This window comes from Alosa pseudoharengus, unplaced genomic scaffold (genome assembly GCF_046254945.1).
Source record: "Alosa pseudoharengus isolate Yale_2024_CS ecotype anadromous, Long Island Sound unplaced genomic scaffold, YU_APseudo_1.1 YU_APseudo_1.1_scf_5, whole genome shotgun sequence".
Classification (NCBI taxonomy): Eukaryota; Metazoa; Chordata; class Actinopteri; order Clupeiformes; family Clupeidae; genus Alosa; species Alosa pseudoharengus.
Window position 1 is genome coordinate 35,690,718 of NW_027468837.1, and position 15,394 is coordinate 35,706,111.

General features: G+C 41.0%; 1 protein-coding gene across 2 annotated transcripts in view; it reads left to right on the forward strand.

The window, feature by feature from the left end:
- The window catches only part of ankrd52a (ankyrin repeat domain 52a), a 36,848-nt gene that overhangs the window by 682 nt on the left and 20,772 nt on the right, over nt 1-15,394 (forward strand). The window contains exons 2-12 of one of the 2 annotated variants that reach the window (XM_076267877.1): nt 3,299-3,382; nt 8,068-8,146; nt 8,486-8,556; nt 8,900-9,100; nt 10,218-10,305; nt 10,488-10,630; nt 11,053-11,265; nt 12,498-12,576; nt 13,777-13,891; nt 14,888-14,970; nt 15,136-15,253. In XM_076267877.1, coding sequence (XP_076123992.1) covers nt 3,299-3,382; nt 8,068-8,146; nt 8,486-8,556; nt 8,900-9,100; nt 10,218-10,305; nt 10,488-10,630; nt 11,053-11,265; nt 12,498-12,576; nt 13,777-13,891; nt 14,888-14,970; nt 15,136-15,253 — 1,274 coding nt within the window. Of the gene's footprint in view, nt 1-3,298; nt 3,518-8,067; nt 8,147-8,485; nt 8,557-8,899; nt 9,101-10,217; nt 10,306-10,487; nt 10,631-11,052; nt 11,266-12,497; nt 12,577-13,776; nt 13,892-14,887; nt 14,971-15,135; nt 15,254-15,394 lie in introns of both variants that reach the window. The other variant, XM_076267878.1, reaches the window with a different exon arrangement.

The following is a 15,394-nucleotide window of genomic DNA, read 5'->3' on the forward strand; positions in this document are numbered from 1 at the left end:
GCCAGTTTCAGTTTTTGCCAGTAGATGGTCAGCTAACTTAGATAGCTAACACAGAATGTATAAAGCAATTTAAACACATTTTGCAGCAAGATTTTCCGACAGCCAGATCAGCAAACGTAGATTTTAGTAGATCAGTGACTTCTACAATTATTTGCACGGTTAACGTTGAAGAATTGGTTATTTGAAACGTTGTCTGCTGATCTTTTGAGGCTCCGACTGAACGAATAACGTTACATTTCAGCGTTAACATTAACGTACACTACCTTGTCTAGCGGTAGCGATATCACGTTAGGTAGCTACATTTGTAATTTGACTTCGTTCATGTGCTATTCCAAGCGTACGAGCTCTTTTATAATGTCACGCAGTATTATGGTTAGCGACATTACCACCTTGGGGTTAATTTATGCTGGTGTTAACATGGATATGACAATGGTTGCTGAACGTAGCGCCAGGTAACAATACTGCACGAGTGACTGTTATCGCCAGTTGAGATTCCCCCCTTAATTTATTGCATGACTAAACAACAACTGAGTTCGTAGTCTTGCTAGTTCAGATACACCGTTAGTTTGAGCAGAATTGATATGATTTATATGAATATTGCTATTCCGGATGTGATGTGTGTCAAGTAGATTTAGATTCTGATTTGTACGATAATGCACTGTGATTACTGTAATGTTGCACCACGAAATTGCTCTATTTCTAGATGAAATTGTAAGCAGAGCATCAGATACAGACAGTTGCAGTTGGTAGCTACAGACATGTTAAAGCGATGGTTCGGAGTAATTTCACCCTAGGGTCCTTTGCACCATGACCCCGAGCCAAACACCCTCCCAGAACCTGTTTTACCTTGGTCGAACAAGAGCCCGTTTACATCTCCTATACCGCTGCGTCGACGTTACAGGAAGCGATTACATCAACGTTTTTTGGTATATCCAGTTTTTAATATTTTTTCCGAAGTGTTTACAACTTAGTGTTAACTAATAATTGTTGCAAACTGGTACTACGAACAAAAATATTAGTGCATTCCTGGATCTACATCCTTATGCATGCTTCCGGCCTGAACTTTTACGGGCTTTTCCCAAATCACGGAAGTAACGTCGGCGCAGCAGATAGTAGCATCTCTCAGGCAAGTGTTATTTAACGTCTCAATGCCTCATTGTATGAGTAAAGAACATAGTTGTACTACTGTAGAAGTTTCGTACCATTCAGGGCATTATTAGTGGGGTAATTTACGAGATAAAAGTTGGTACCATTACGACTGCAGAAACTCATTAGTTTCTGACAGCGCTACTCGACCAGGGTTCGATCATGGGAAAACAGGCTCTGGGAGGGTGTTTGGCTCGGGGTCATGATGCAAGACCCTAGGGTGAAATTACTCCGAACCATCGCTTTAATGAGGCCTCCAGCACATAGAGGAAAACATTTCCTGATTATGGCTTTGTAGTATCATAGCTAGCCTACATCAGAAGTCTCCCATATCAACAAATGTCTGCAGAATTCTGCTGAATACTTTTTCATAATATTCGTTAAAACAATATTGCAGGATATCCCCCCAGTATGTAATTTTATGGTGGGTGGGGGAAAAACAGTGCAGGCTAGTATGGTAGCATCAAAATACATATAATACTGTGATTTTATTTTTGCACATTCTATCTCTGATCACATTGGTTCTCAGATTATCTCATCCATCATGTGTAACTTGTAAAGGAAGTCAGACATGAAAATTTTTACCAAGATAGGATGACTATAGAGACTCCCAGTGCACATAATTAAGTATGCGTAAAATAATCACAATAATATGCTCTGGTCCATATATCGCAATGGTATTGTATCGTCGCCTTTTGTGGCAATTCCCATAACTCCCATTACCCATAATAGTAGCTTCATTGAATGAAATTGCAATCATAAAGTTGTATGCTCTTTATTGCAACAACATTGTTGTTAGTCAATTAAACATTATACTGATAGATAGATAGATGGATACTTTATTGATCCCCAAGGGGAAATTCAAGATACTGTGTAGCTTACATTCAAGCCACTGTGATCTGATAGGATAGCAAACTAGTAGGTGCATGCTTTTTTTCTTTTCGTTGTTCTTTCAACTAACCTTGTTAGCTAAACACCATAACCTTATAGCCTGGCAATAACTTGGGACACTGCTGCATTAAAGTTAAGGTAAACTCTGCCAAGGTCTTATCACAACATAGTACATTGAGGAGACTAAACTAAGTTAAGTTACAGTATGCAATCAATCTGTATCTCAAAGCTAACGTTAGAATACTGTTTGGATGTCAAGTTTGCATGCTTACTTACAGCTCCTTGTATTTCGTTACTCAGGGCTCATTTTATAATTGACTCTGAATGTTTGCAAAATCCCGATGTAAATGAAAGGTGTTTTCCAAGACTCAAAAGTGCTTGTCCTAAGAAGAAGTACGAACCGTTATTTGAACTAACTACGTAATGAATTGCATCCACACATCAGCAGCCTTTTAACTGTGTTATGTTAATTGCAAGGATTCCCTCACGAACGTCTTAAAATGACTCAATTAGACATACACTAGCCTACTGAACTTTATTGAATGCTACCTCTGACTAAGAATGCATTACTTTGCACTTGTATAGTCTTTTATTTTGGAATCCTAAGAGCAATAAACAAATATTGCAATGTTAAAAAATTCATGTTTTTTCATTCAGATATGTAAATAAACATGTATAAGTTGCTATTATAGTGAATTAATGGGGAGATAATCGAATCGAAATTGAATCGGACTGAAAAAATGAATCGTTAGATTAATCGATGCATCGAAAAAATAATCGCTAGATTAATCGTTTAAAAAATAATCGTTTATCCCAGCCCTAGTAGAGTGAGTATAGCATAAGCAGAACGTATTAAACCAGACCATTTTTTTTTGTAAAATCTGAATTGTAAAGTTGTAAAGCCCAGCACTCCTACCAGGCATTTTATTTTAGCCATGCAAATCTCAACCTCGTTCCCTTAGCAGTGTTGGTAACGACATGGATAACCACACCCCTGCCTCCATGAATGCCTCCCTTCTTTCAGTCTGATTTAAGCAGCCTGCTCCCTCTGTATCTGAAGAGCTGAATACTGGGATAACTCCTTTCTCTCTAGTGCTGTGTAAATTAATGAAACATTACACAGCAGGAAAACGGTCTGGTCATCAGTGCTGTGGCCTGAAAAGTGCTCCAGCTGAGTTGTTTTAGATTTCTCTCACCTGGCTAACAGGTAGCTTCCGATGTACAAACCGCCTAATTATAATTCTGCTCTTGTTTCTTTCAGACACCTCTGGTCCAGGCTATATTTAGCCGAAATGTAGAAGAAGTGAAGTTTTTGTTGCACAAGAAAGAAGAAGTCAATGCACTGGTAAGAGAATGATCTTGGGATTTTTCTGCCTTTTGTGTGTGTCGTTGTGTTTGCAGAGCTGCTGTATGTTGTTGAGCGCCTCGGATGTTGCATTTTGCAAGCAGGACTGATTTCTAACAATGGCAGACTCCTTCTGTGAGTGTTTATTGAGCTCAGGGCCCTGGGTGATTGTTGCCGCTTTTTCATCCATACCCTTCACCCTTTTCATACCCAGCCATTTTCATAGGATTCAAAACCCATATGATGTCTAGGCCATAACACAGTGCTCTTAAAGCAATGGTCTAGTGAACTTACAACCTACGGTCTATTTATGGATGATAACAAGTTCAAACTTTCGTTTGACAGCAAAATTATGTTAATTGGAGGGGTTTTGAGTTACACCGTTGTAGGACTCTGCAATTAATAGATTAATCGTGATTGACTTCCAATGATTATGAAAACAACATAATCGAAATATAATGATTATTCTTGAGTTCTTGAGTTTTCGTGTGCATTATCTTTCTACATTTATTTTTTCCTGTTGGATTATATTTAAAATTCATGTAAAAAACATGTAAGTTTTGAAAATGGATGATAGTTCCAAATCACTGAGTAATCATGTTTAATAATGGTTATCTCAATATTGAACAAAATCATCATGATTATTTTTGCCATAATCGAGCAGCCCTACACTGTTGTGCCATCTTGCAGTGCTGTGCATATCTGCCTGAATCTTACAGTACAAACATGCATCACGTTCAGATCTTCACAATGCTGCAAAAGTCAGATGTGCCCACTGATTTGACGCTACCGGAACATGAAGTAAGGCAATGTGCTGCCTTCAGAAACAGTCCTTGTTATAACCTCTCTGTATTGTAAGTTTACAATACTTAGATTTCTTTATAGGGACCCTCTCCACACCATCACCGAAGTGTAAAGCTATTTTAAGACTTGTCTGGTTTGAAAATAGTGATTTATTTTGATGTGGCTCTAAGCCTGCTGCTACAGGCTATAAGCCATTTAGTTGCTAATGCAGACAACGATCAAAACTCATGAAAACAAGACACGATAGCTCAAAACTTTTCTGAATAGCGTAATTTTGCTCCCAAATGAAAGTTTGAACCTGTTATCAACCATCCCTTTAAGAAGCTAGCCTGGACACTGTGTGTTAAACCTGAGGGGAGTGGGCTAGCTAGCTAGCCAGCCAGCGAGCATTTACAAGTGCAGGCATGTTGCCAAGTAGGGATGGTAGTCCAATGTGTTCACATTTCCAAAGCTCTGTCTCTCCTGACCTCTTGGCTCTCTGATCCCTTAACTCTAATCTGCCCAACTGCTTGCTGACAGGATTAGCAGGTCTGCTCTTGCAATTCTGTGTTTTCATACATCCTTCTGCTAATTACACTCACACTCACCTGTTTCACTCACACAGATACAGGCACCACAAAGATTCACACAAATTAATCCCAACTGAGGGAAAGAAACTGACTATTTTTGTATGGGTGACCATGCAGATCATGCAGACATTTTTTTTAGTGTTTTATTTTGTTTCAATTGCATGTCATTTCTAAGTAATGTGTTAAAATATTAGGCTAAATATTAAAAGAACCTCAGTGAACCGTATTCTGCACATACTGTATTATTGGGCAAGTCTTGTGCCATGATGAATTGTGAGGTTGCCTATTTCACAAACTAGTCGCCACTAAATGACTTTGTTACTGATTAGTGGCGTAATGCCATGATTTGACATCCAGTCCATTTAAAAGTTAATGCGAGTCAATTATTGTAACACGTTCTTCAGGAGTTTTCTGAAGTCGGACATTGTGAGGAAATTGCACCCTCATCAAGTGAAACCGTATCCCGAAACTGTCCCTTCCCTGATCTGAGTAGCACACTCTTCTCACACTGACCAGTAGTCAGACTAGGTAGCTTAATGAGATTGATCTTTTGGCAACAAATAGTTTCAGGCTGGCTGTGCCTGGGATGCGAAAGCCACTTACTCAACCTGAAGTCAGGTACTCATGATGCTCATGAAGTTTCCTTTAGGCCTATTTGGTGTTCTTTTATGCATTGTATGTTTATATTTCATATGTATTGAATGCAAGACTTTAACAAACAAACTTTGATAGAGTACCGAAGCCATGACGTGGCATTGCCAAGGTAGCAATTTCACTGGATCTAAACAAATCAATGTAACCATATATAGTGGCGACCATAGTGATGGATTTCTTAAAGGCCGCGTTGCAGGGTTCATTTTCCAACGAATTTGCACAATTTGCTTGTTGGTAATAAACATTTAAACTGTTATCCATTGTATTTGATGTTGTTGGGTATCACAAAACGGAATATAATACGAAAAAGCAGGTACTATTTCACAGCGTTTGAAGTGATTCTCCTTTCCCCCACAATGCATTGCATTACGTCACCTTGGGGAGGCTACAGACCAAAGCCCACTTTGAGACCCTTGAGAGTAACGAGAGAGGAGTAAAGAGAGACGAGTAAGGGATTGTTCAGCAGTAGATAGCACAGCTTATAGATAAATAGATAGGCTATAGATAGCCTAGATATGTATATAGACAGGTAGATAGATAGCTAGATAGATCATGTCATATGCTGGTCACGGGGGGAGCTCCTCGACCAGCGGCCAAAATGCACTCGCTTCCCTAGTTACTGCAGCTCTCCACCACAGTTTCCATCGGGACGGCACAGCCCACACAAGCACCTGCAAAACTGCGACTTGCCCATATTATCTCCCTCTTTGGTAAGCCGTACCCTGACTATGTCAATGGCAATCAATCACGAGCAGTAGTTATCGAAAATATTCATGCTGAAGACACGACCAGCCTAATCAGTGGCGGCTAGAAGCTAAGTTTGCAACAACAGGGGTGGCTCACATGTGGGACTGGAAAGTTAGCCCATAGCTAGCTATCATGATGCTTTATATTCTGATCTTCTGACTAAGTTTGCCCGGTAGCCTACTTATCTGAACTAACGAAATGATCACCATCACTAGATATAAAGAAAATGTTGACTTTCACTCGGTGCTGTTCACTGACAGTAACAAAAAAAGTGTCAAATGCATTGAAATGAATGAAGCGCAGATCATGTAGTCCCCAAAGTGACGTCATCACCGAATTCCGTAAAAGAAACCCGCTAATGCTAAAAACAACAAAAACTGCCATTTAACACCATTTGGAAATATATACATATATTGAGTGCTTTATGTACCCATTAATCAACAGTGGTGGTTAACCTGCAACACAGGCTTTAATCTATTTAAATAATATTACAACGGTTCTATGACATTAGTTTTTTTTACACTGTAGGAATCATATACTGCAACACATTCATACCAACAAAATCAAATGTGTCACTACGAAACCCATGCTAAAATAATTTTTATTTTAGCATGGGTTTCCTCCTGCATTTCACTACCTGCGTTTAAAATCCTTACATTTACTGACGTTACTTGGCTTTACTTTTGAGGTAAAAAAAAGCTTCTCCCATAATAGCTGCCAGTCTTTGAGACGTGAAATATTAGTATTACACCTGACATGGAATCTTTATTATGTGGCTAAGCTGCTTCCTTGTTGCTTCCACGTTTCTAAGCTGCTTCCATGTTTAAACGGCTATAGCCTACATTTAAAAGATATTTGTGAGGTAGAAATGATGCCACATGTCCACATGCAATGCTATAGATGCCACTTCGGTTTGTTTAGATGCAGTGAAACTACAGTCATGAAAACTGTACGTCACACTTCGGTACTCTATTCCATCTTGGAAAGGATTCAAAGGCCTTAAAAGATTGTCAGAGAGCAAAGTCAGGCAATAAGTGTCCTGTGCATGATGTCCTTGTGCTTTAGGACCTTGCTCATGGAATGAAATTATTTTGCCTAGTGTTCTGCCCCACCCTTAGGCAGCTCTATGGGGAGAACACTCCACCACTACCAACATCAGTGACAGAAAACCGCTTTAAAACCACCAACTCCATGGGAATTTGTTAACATAAAGACAATACAAATCAGCTAAGACAGTAAATCAAGATGACAAACAATCGTCAAAAGGCAACAGAGATACAGCATTAGAGCCAGCAAGGCCAGCAGTTCCCCCAAGATGGAAGCCTCTCCCTCAGCCACAACTGCTGCTTGATCACCCAGTGATCCACATAGTGTCAGGTGCACCTCACCTGGCAGCCAGGTGTAGCTCAGCCTCGGTGGAGCAGCAGAAAGAGGGACGGAAGAGCAAAGAAAGGCTGCTGTTACATTTAGTTAATATTATAATGGGTGGTATTGTAATCGGGTCCATCCACCCCCTCTGTGTGTGTGTCTGCTCGAACACAATTTAAAAAGTACTGATGTACTCAATTTGTATGTACTATATTTTGGTACTCTTACACGGTCATCTGGATCCAGATCAGAATGCAAATGTTGGAATTTGGCCAGGGTGAGGGTCATCAGTTGTCAGACTGATGGTCCATTGTGTATTCCCAGGATTTAAAAAAAAAAGAAAAACCAGAGCTCCGTACTGATATCATCTCTCTCCCTTTAGATAACAATGCTAGTTAACGTTAGCCACTGCGTCTTCATTTAACCCGTCCACAATTAATCAAAGTAGTAGATGGGCGGTTGAAAGGTAGCGTGTAAACTGGACGGTAGCGGTGTAAATGAAAAGCCCTGGGACTGAAATGGCTGTGCTCTCTGTTTGTGCAGGACCAAGAGCGCCGCACCCCCCTGCATGCTGCAGCCTGTATGGGAGATGTTCATATCCTGGACCTCCTCATCAAGTCAGGTAGGCTGATGCTCTGACCATGGTCAAGTTGGTCATGCTATATACCATGCAGTTAAGCCCCAAATTATTCATACCCATGCTAAATTTTGATCTATATTGCATTTTGATTTGACCAATAGCCTTCCTCAGTTTGAAAATAAATTCAAGACAAAATGCAGTACATTATGCTGGAAATATAAATGTAAAAACCATTTCTGTCTTTTCTTGGTTAAATAAGAAATTTGATTAAATCCAAATTTGCCAATGGTATGAATAATTATGGGTTACTAACTGTACATTCGCTTCCATTGTGTTTAGTATAACCAACACTATGCTTCTTTTGTGGTCATTCTTTCCCAGGTGCTAGTGTCAACGCCAAGGACCAAGGCTGGCTGACCCCTCTACACCGGGCATCTGCCGCCAGAAATGAAGTAAGTGTCACCAGGAACAGGAGCAGTACAGAATTACAAATGAATTACAAAATGTTTTACAGACCTTGAGAAGTATATAACTTTGGGTGAAAGTCTTGAAAACTACAAGTCTTGCTTATACTTATTGATGCATAAAAAGTCAATAATGCACAATGAATATCAACGGTCAAATTCCCAACAAAAAATACACAAGTGGGGGTCTTTAGAAATTGAAAAGTGTGAAAGTTTAGAATTTTTGGAGAATTCCTAGCAAAAGATCAAGCACTATGACTCAGAGAGTTCTGTATGTGTCTTTGTTTGAGCGTGTTACCAAGCAAATCTCTCTTGTGCCTCCATTTCCCAGAGGGCCGTGGGGGTTCTGCTGCGGCAGGGAGCAGAAGTGAATGCACGGGACAAGCTGTGGCAGACACCACTGCATGTGGCGGCTGCCAACAAGGCCACGCGCTGCGCCGAGATGCTGCTGCCGCAGCTCAGCAGCTTAAACGTGGCCGACCGCTCTGGACGCACCGCCCTGCACCATGCCGTACACAGTGGACACTCTGAGGTCAGCCGACAGCACGTGACCCATAACACTAATCGTCTCTGCCCACATGAAAAGTAGTGGTTTTTACAGGGCTCAAAGTTCCCAAGCACTGTGCCAGAATCCAGCAGTGGACTAGGCCTTGTAAGATAGTAAAAGAAAAATAGATAATTATACATATGACTTTGGACATTTCTGATAACGTCAGGCACAGGAGATTTTCCTTGCTGTTTTTTTTCCTTTGCCCTGTTTTTTATTTCTGGTACCTCTTTATGGTGTTGCACCGGCACCCTTTATTGCTAAAATCTTCTGTGATGAAATTGATCCCTATATACCCCAATCTGTGCAATGATGCTTTACAATGCATTCCACAACAGCAGTTTACATTGGTAGCTTTAACAAGTCTACCATTAAAGTTTTCTAGGTGTTCTCGGGTGATCCATGTGGTTCGCAGTTTCTCAATCAATTCACAAAATGTGTGTAAGAAACAATTTAGGGATTCCACTAGTCTGATACTGATATGAGTCTGATTTTGGCCCAAATAGCTGTGTATAGCTTAAAGCAATTCTATGTTGTTATATGTCTATGTGCACGCACTACCTGTGTCAGCAGTGTGCCAGTAGACTCTTAACTCATTGAGTGCCAAAAACTTAATATTACGTTTTTCCTTCCCATGCGTTGAGTGCCAAAAACGTAATATTACGTTTTTAGCTTTTTTTTTTAAATTACGAAACTAGACACTCTAACACACCTTATGTAATTATAAGGTTGGATTTTGAATCCATACCCTATAACGTGAACCCATCTACCAATTTCCCCACCATTCCTTTTTGCTGATCTTCTCTGCATAAGGCCATTCCCATTGTGGTTTATCTTTATCTAGTTCTTCTAGTGGTGGCTGTTTTATTAGAAAAAAGGCAGTGGATACATTTGCTCTCAGCCGATGCCAGAACTTTGGCCAGACCACATATGACTCAATGAGTCTAGCCACTGTGTTTTACTCAATTACTTTTACTTTCACTTTTGTAATTTCTTTCCTTATTGCCTTTCTACAGCAAGATTGCCATAGCTTTTCTATCGCAAAATATGAGCAACATCAGTGTGTCGTGGTAATGAATGCAATGTGCTTTGTTTTGGTTAGATGGTGAACTTGCTCCTGAACCACGGGGCCAACCTGAGTGCCAGTGACAAGAAGGAGCGTCAGGCCGTCCACTGGGCCGCCTACCTGGGTGAGTTGGCCAACACGCTGCTCTCTGCCACAAGCCATAGTTACTGTGGTGTGTTTGTGATGCTGGGATCGTGTCTGCTCCATTAAGAGATCAGTTCAATTGAATATATCTGCCAACACATACAAAACGGTCCATCGCTTTGGAATTTGAAACTAATTATTTCCATGTCCTCACCCGTCCAGGGCATCTGGAGGTTGTCAAGCTGCTGGTGTCTCGTAGCGCCGATGTTTCTTGCCGGGACAAGCGGGGCTACACCCCTCTGCATGCGGCGTCAGCCAGCGGACAGATCGACGTGGTCAAGTACCTGCTGCGGCTTGGGGCAGAGGTATCACTGTCTTCATCCTCACACTCCTGTTTCCATATATTGTAAAAGATCAGATAATATCTGCTGGACGTCTCAGTTGCGGTTTATAATCTGCACTGCAGTTGATTCAGCTGGGCTCTTGCAGTAAAGGTGGTTGAATAGTGGCATGCATAATGGTGCAGCAAACCACACTAGAGTAGATAGCTAGCTCAGAACACGTTTGTGCAGCCCAATAGCATGCAATTGCTCACACTTGTGATTCATACATTTTAACTTTGTGCATTCATTTAAATTAAATAAATGTATAATAAGTGTACACTTCTTGACTGAATCATCACTGATCTCATTACATTTCTTCAGATGGAGATTGTGAATTGTTAACAGTGTTTTCCATCTTTCACTGGTATCTGCCTCACTCTCTCCTCTACTGCTCTCTGTGGCAGATTGATGAGCCAAACACCTTTGGCAACACAGCACTGCACATGGCATGCTACACGGGTCAGGAGGCAGTGGCTAACGAGCTGGTGAACCGCGGCGCCAACGTCAACCAGCCCAACCACCGTGGCTGCACGCCCCTGCACCTTGCTGCCGTCTCGACCAATGGGGCCTTGTGCCTCGAGCTGCTCGTCAACAATGGAGCTGACGTCAACATGCAGGTCAGTTGCCTGTCGTGCAGCCAAACAGTTAAACAATATGAATGAAGCAATATAAGGCAAAGCCAGAACAGCCTCCCTGTTGATTTTCTTTTTTTTTTTTTTTGTAATTCATCCTTTAACAGATACCATTAGCACTGGTTAGGCCTGTCACCATAATTGCATTATTGATTTCAAAGTTATCAAAAATAACTTTTGCAGACGTCAGTATGGCCCAAATGTTGCGTTTACATTCACATTTTCAACATATTTGCTGTAGATTTGTGTTTGTGTCCTAAAATGTTGCAATGACTGACCTAAAGGCCTGAAGGTGTACTTTTGCAGATACGGCCATGCTGTTCGGCCATCCAGTCGTGTGTCTCAGAGTCCGATATACTTTAGCTTTTGCAGATATATCTCCCAGCAGCACAAGCTGCAACACCCATCATATCAGTGTTTAGAATAGTATCTCTGTGTCCCGCAAATCTACAGCAAAGACCGTTTTTGTATAAATCTTATTAGTTTTCTCTGTACCTCTCCGTAACTGGTTTACTTCTCAATCTAAATAGTAATCACTACCGAGCTTGTTACTATAATCTAATTAGCTAAAATTCGCTGATAAGTGAAATTAACAACTTCTAATTTTTTCAGTGTTTTGCAATAGTTCCTGGGATGTATATGTGTCCCTTTGCATGCAAATCTCTGCTAAAAGAATAATTATCATAGATTATGTCTTTTGACCAGAGCTAGTAGTTGAAAACTTGCATACACATACATAAATGGTTCTCCTAAATAGCCTGTCTGTTTTCTGTCTCTGATAGGAACAAAGAAACATGGCAATAAAACTATCTTAAGTGAACAAACTTATCTGAAATGTTTCTGAGCTAGGAACAAAAACATGCAGTTGCGGGTGGTGAGAGTGCCTGTAATTGCAGTAGTGTGTGGCTAGCATAAAATGGTCTAAAATGACACCGTACAAAGAGGGGACAGAAAAAATAGTTATTGTGACTGGCCTAGCACTGGTTAGCATCAGCGCCTGCCAAGAACAGAGAGGTCAGTGGACAGGGGTATTTGTGTGTTCAGTTAAACACTTCTGTCCCTCAAATCCTCAGTAAGGACCCTTGAAAAGGTGTTTCCTTTCTCGAATGGTGTGGGAACCTGATGTTTTCAATTGCCTTCTGTGCATGCCGATTTTGCCATGTGAATAACAAGTGTGTTTTGAACAAGTCCACTCTTTTTCTGCTGTTCTTTATTAGAGCAAAGAAGGGAAGAGCCCCTTGCACATGGCTGCCATCCATGGGCGATTCACACGCTCCCAGATCCTTATTCAAAATGGTAAGATAATGTAGTACTTTTTATCAGTGCTATGTAAATTGGTAAGATAATGTAGTACTTTTTATCAGTGCTATGTAAAATGGTAAGATAATGTAGTACTTTTTATCAGTGCTATGTAAATTGGTAAGATAATGTAGTACTTTTTATCAGTGCTATGTAAATTGAATGTAATGTAAATGTAATGTAAATTGGTAAGACAATGTAGTACTTTTTATCAGTACTATGTAAAATGGTAAGATAATGTAGTACTTTTTATCAGTGCTATGTAAATTGAATGTATTGAGTGTTGGCCTGATTGTCCTATGTCAGGGGTGGGCAAACTTTTTGGCTCAGGGGCCACATTGGGTTTTGGGTTTTGAAAATTGGCCGGTAACATGATTTTTTGACATTGTAAACATTCTCTAAGGAGAGTGAAAAGCAGTTTGCAGTAAAGCTAACCAACGTCGTCCCTATCGCAGGAAAAAAATAGCGAGCAACCTGATAACCAAATTAAATGGTCGGCGAGCCGGATGAACCGCAGTTTGCCCACCCCTGTCCTATGTGATTCACGTGTGAGTGAGGACAGGGGGGGATTTATCATGGTGCATTGTGAAACATTTGTTTGTAGCCTGAGGAAGAGCCAGGGGCTCGAAATGTTGCACGCAAAATAAAAAAAACCTTTCAAGGGAGCTATATTGCTATATTCACTCTCTCTTGTTTTACTTTTGGAGTTATTTCTCTGATCCAGCACCCATCCAAAATTGTGAAAAGGGATGTGCGTGGTCACAGGTCTACTTTAAGATAATGTAGGCACACAATCCTTAGGGTTATTGAGTAATTTATGACAATCCAATCTTGGGTCCCATTTTACTGTGCTGTCAATACATCATTACACTAACAAGACAAATGTCTTAGTGCAAATCAGTGTGCACATTTTTGCCATATAGACTAGGAATATAAAATATAACATTTGATCCTGAAGTCATACAAGGTATGTCTCCACATAATAATTAGACTCAAACGACTGGTTTCTTGTACATGGATTAAATCTAGATCTAGAATGAAAATATCCATCAAATATCCATTTAAAAAAGTTTTTAGTTCAGGACTAGGCTAAAGCCATGTATAAGAAACTGACGGCTCTTCAGATGCCTGCATACTTGTTTCTCTGTCCTCTCACACCGCTCCTTTCTCCTCTCCTCTCCTTTTGTCCTGGTGCAGGTGGGGAGATAGACTGTGTGGATAAATATGGCAATACTCCTCTTCATGTAGCTGCTAAGCATGGCCACGAGCTCCTCATCAGCACTCTCATGACCAACGGGGCTGACACAGCCAGGTAAGTGTGTGTGTGTGTGTGTGTATGTCTGTGTCTGTGTCTGTGTCTGTGTCTGTCTGTGTGTGTCTGTGTGCTTGGGTTGGGCACCGAAACTCGGTTCTAATATGGCAACGGTGCTAACGGTAGTCACCTGACCGGATGACAAGGCAGATTTCAGTGCCCCTAGCTATTTATTTAAACACCCCTCTTCTGATGTTCTGACATTGCATGCAACAGAGGCATCACCCCACCATCTCTAACTCTTGCTCTGATAGCACCAGAACCTGCAGTTGGCCATCACAAACACTTAAGGTTGCCTAAAGTAGCAGAGGGATGCACCGTGTAGATTGTGTTTGACCGCTTGTGTGACCCCCATGCCAAGTACTTCAGAACATTAGCGAACTTGTCTAGAAAAGTAGAAATGTATCACACTACTTAGCCACAAAGTATACAAAGGTCTATTAAAAATCATCAACTGCCCAGTTTACACTAAAAGCTAACTTGCCTCTAGTGGAAATGTTGTCTGCAGTGTGAAGGCTTTTCTTTTCATTTTCACGGTGAGTATCAAACCACATAATGACAAGTAAAGTATGTTTATCTTTCATTCACATGAGGCCCATATAGAATCACAATAAATATGAAGATCACACTAAAAGTAGTTGCTTATAAAAACCTACATACTCTGCATAATGATATTCTTGAGCAGTCAAAGACAGCTACAGGCAATAGCTACAGGCAACAGAAACATCACTATATATGCTATTGTTAAATAACCTGTTCTGACAGGAGGTAGCCTGCAGTCAAACACTCTTAAAGAGCTTAAAGCCGAATGGTTAGTATGTTTTGGCTGTGAACCAAAACATTCTCACGCTGGGGTGTGTAGCATGACATCATAAAGCTTTTGGATTGGTAATAGAGAGAGAATGAGTGGATGGTCCTCCCACATCAATAGATACCCGGTATTAAAGGTGCACACTGTGTGCCTCCTTGTTCATTTGTCTTCCTCTGGGCCTGCAGGCAAGGGATCCATGGTATGTTTCCACTGCACCTGGCTGTGCTCTACGGGTTCTCAGACTGTTGTCGAAAGTTACTTTCCTCAGGTGAGACGCATCCTTATGTAACATAGAATATGTATGTTCTCTGACCTTTAGGTAATTGCTCTGAATCTCTTGGTGTCAGAGTCATTTTAACGTTGTCATATCCTGTTCATGCTTCCTCTGTTGCGTTGTCATATCCTGTTCTTCCTCTGTTGCGGTGGCGAGCAGGTCAACTGTACAGCATTGTGTCGTCGCTGAGTAACGAGCATGTGCTGTCAGCGGGGTTCGATATAAACACCCCAGACAGCCTGGGGAGGACCTGCCTACACGCTGCTGCGTCTGGGGGGTAAGGAGACCTCACAGCTTTCTGTCCCAGAGCTTATCCTCGTGGCCACATGGGAGAGAAGGGAGAGAGGCTAGAAACGAGCAGTTTCCATTCATCGCCAGTTAGAACTGGCAAATTAAGTAAAATGCTTTGTTACTTGTT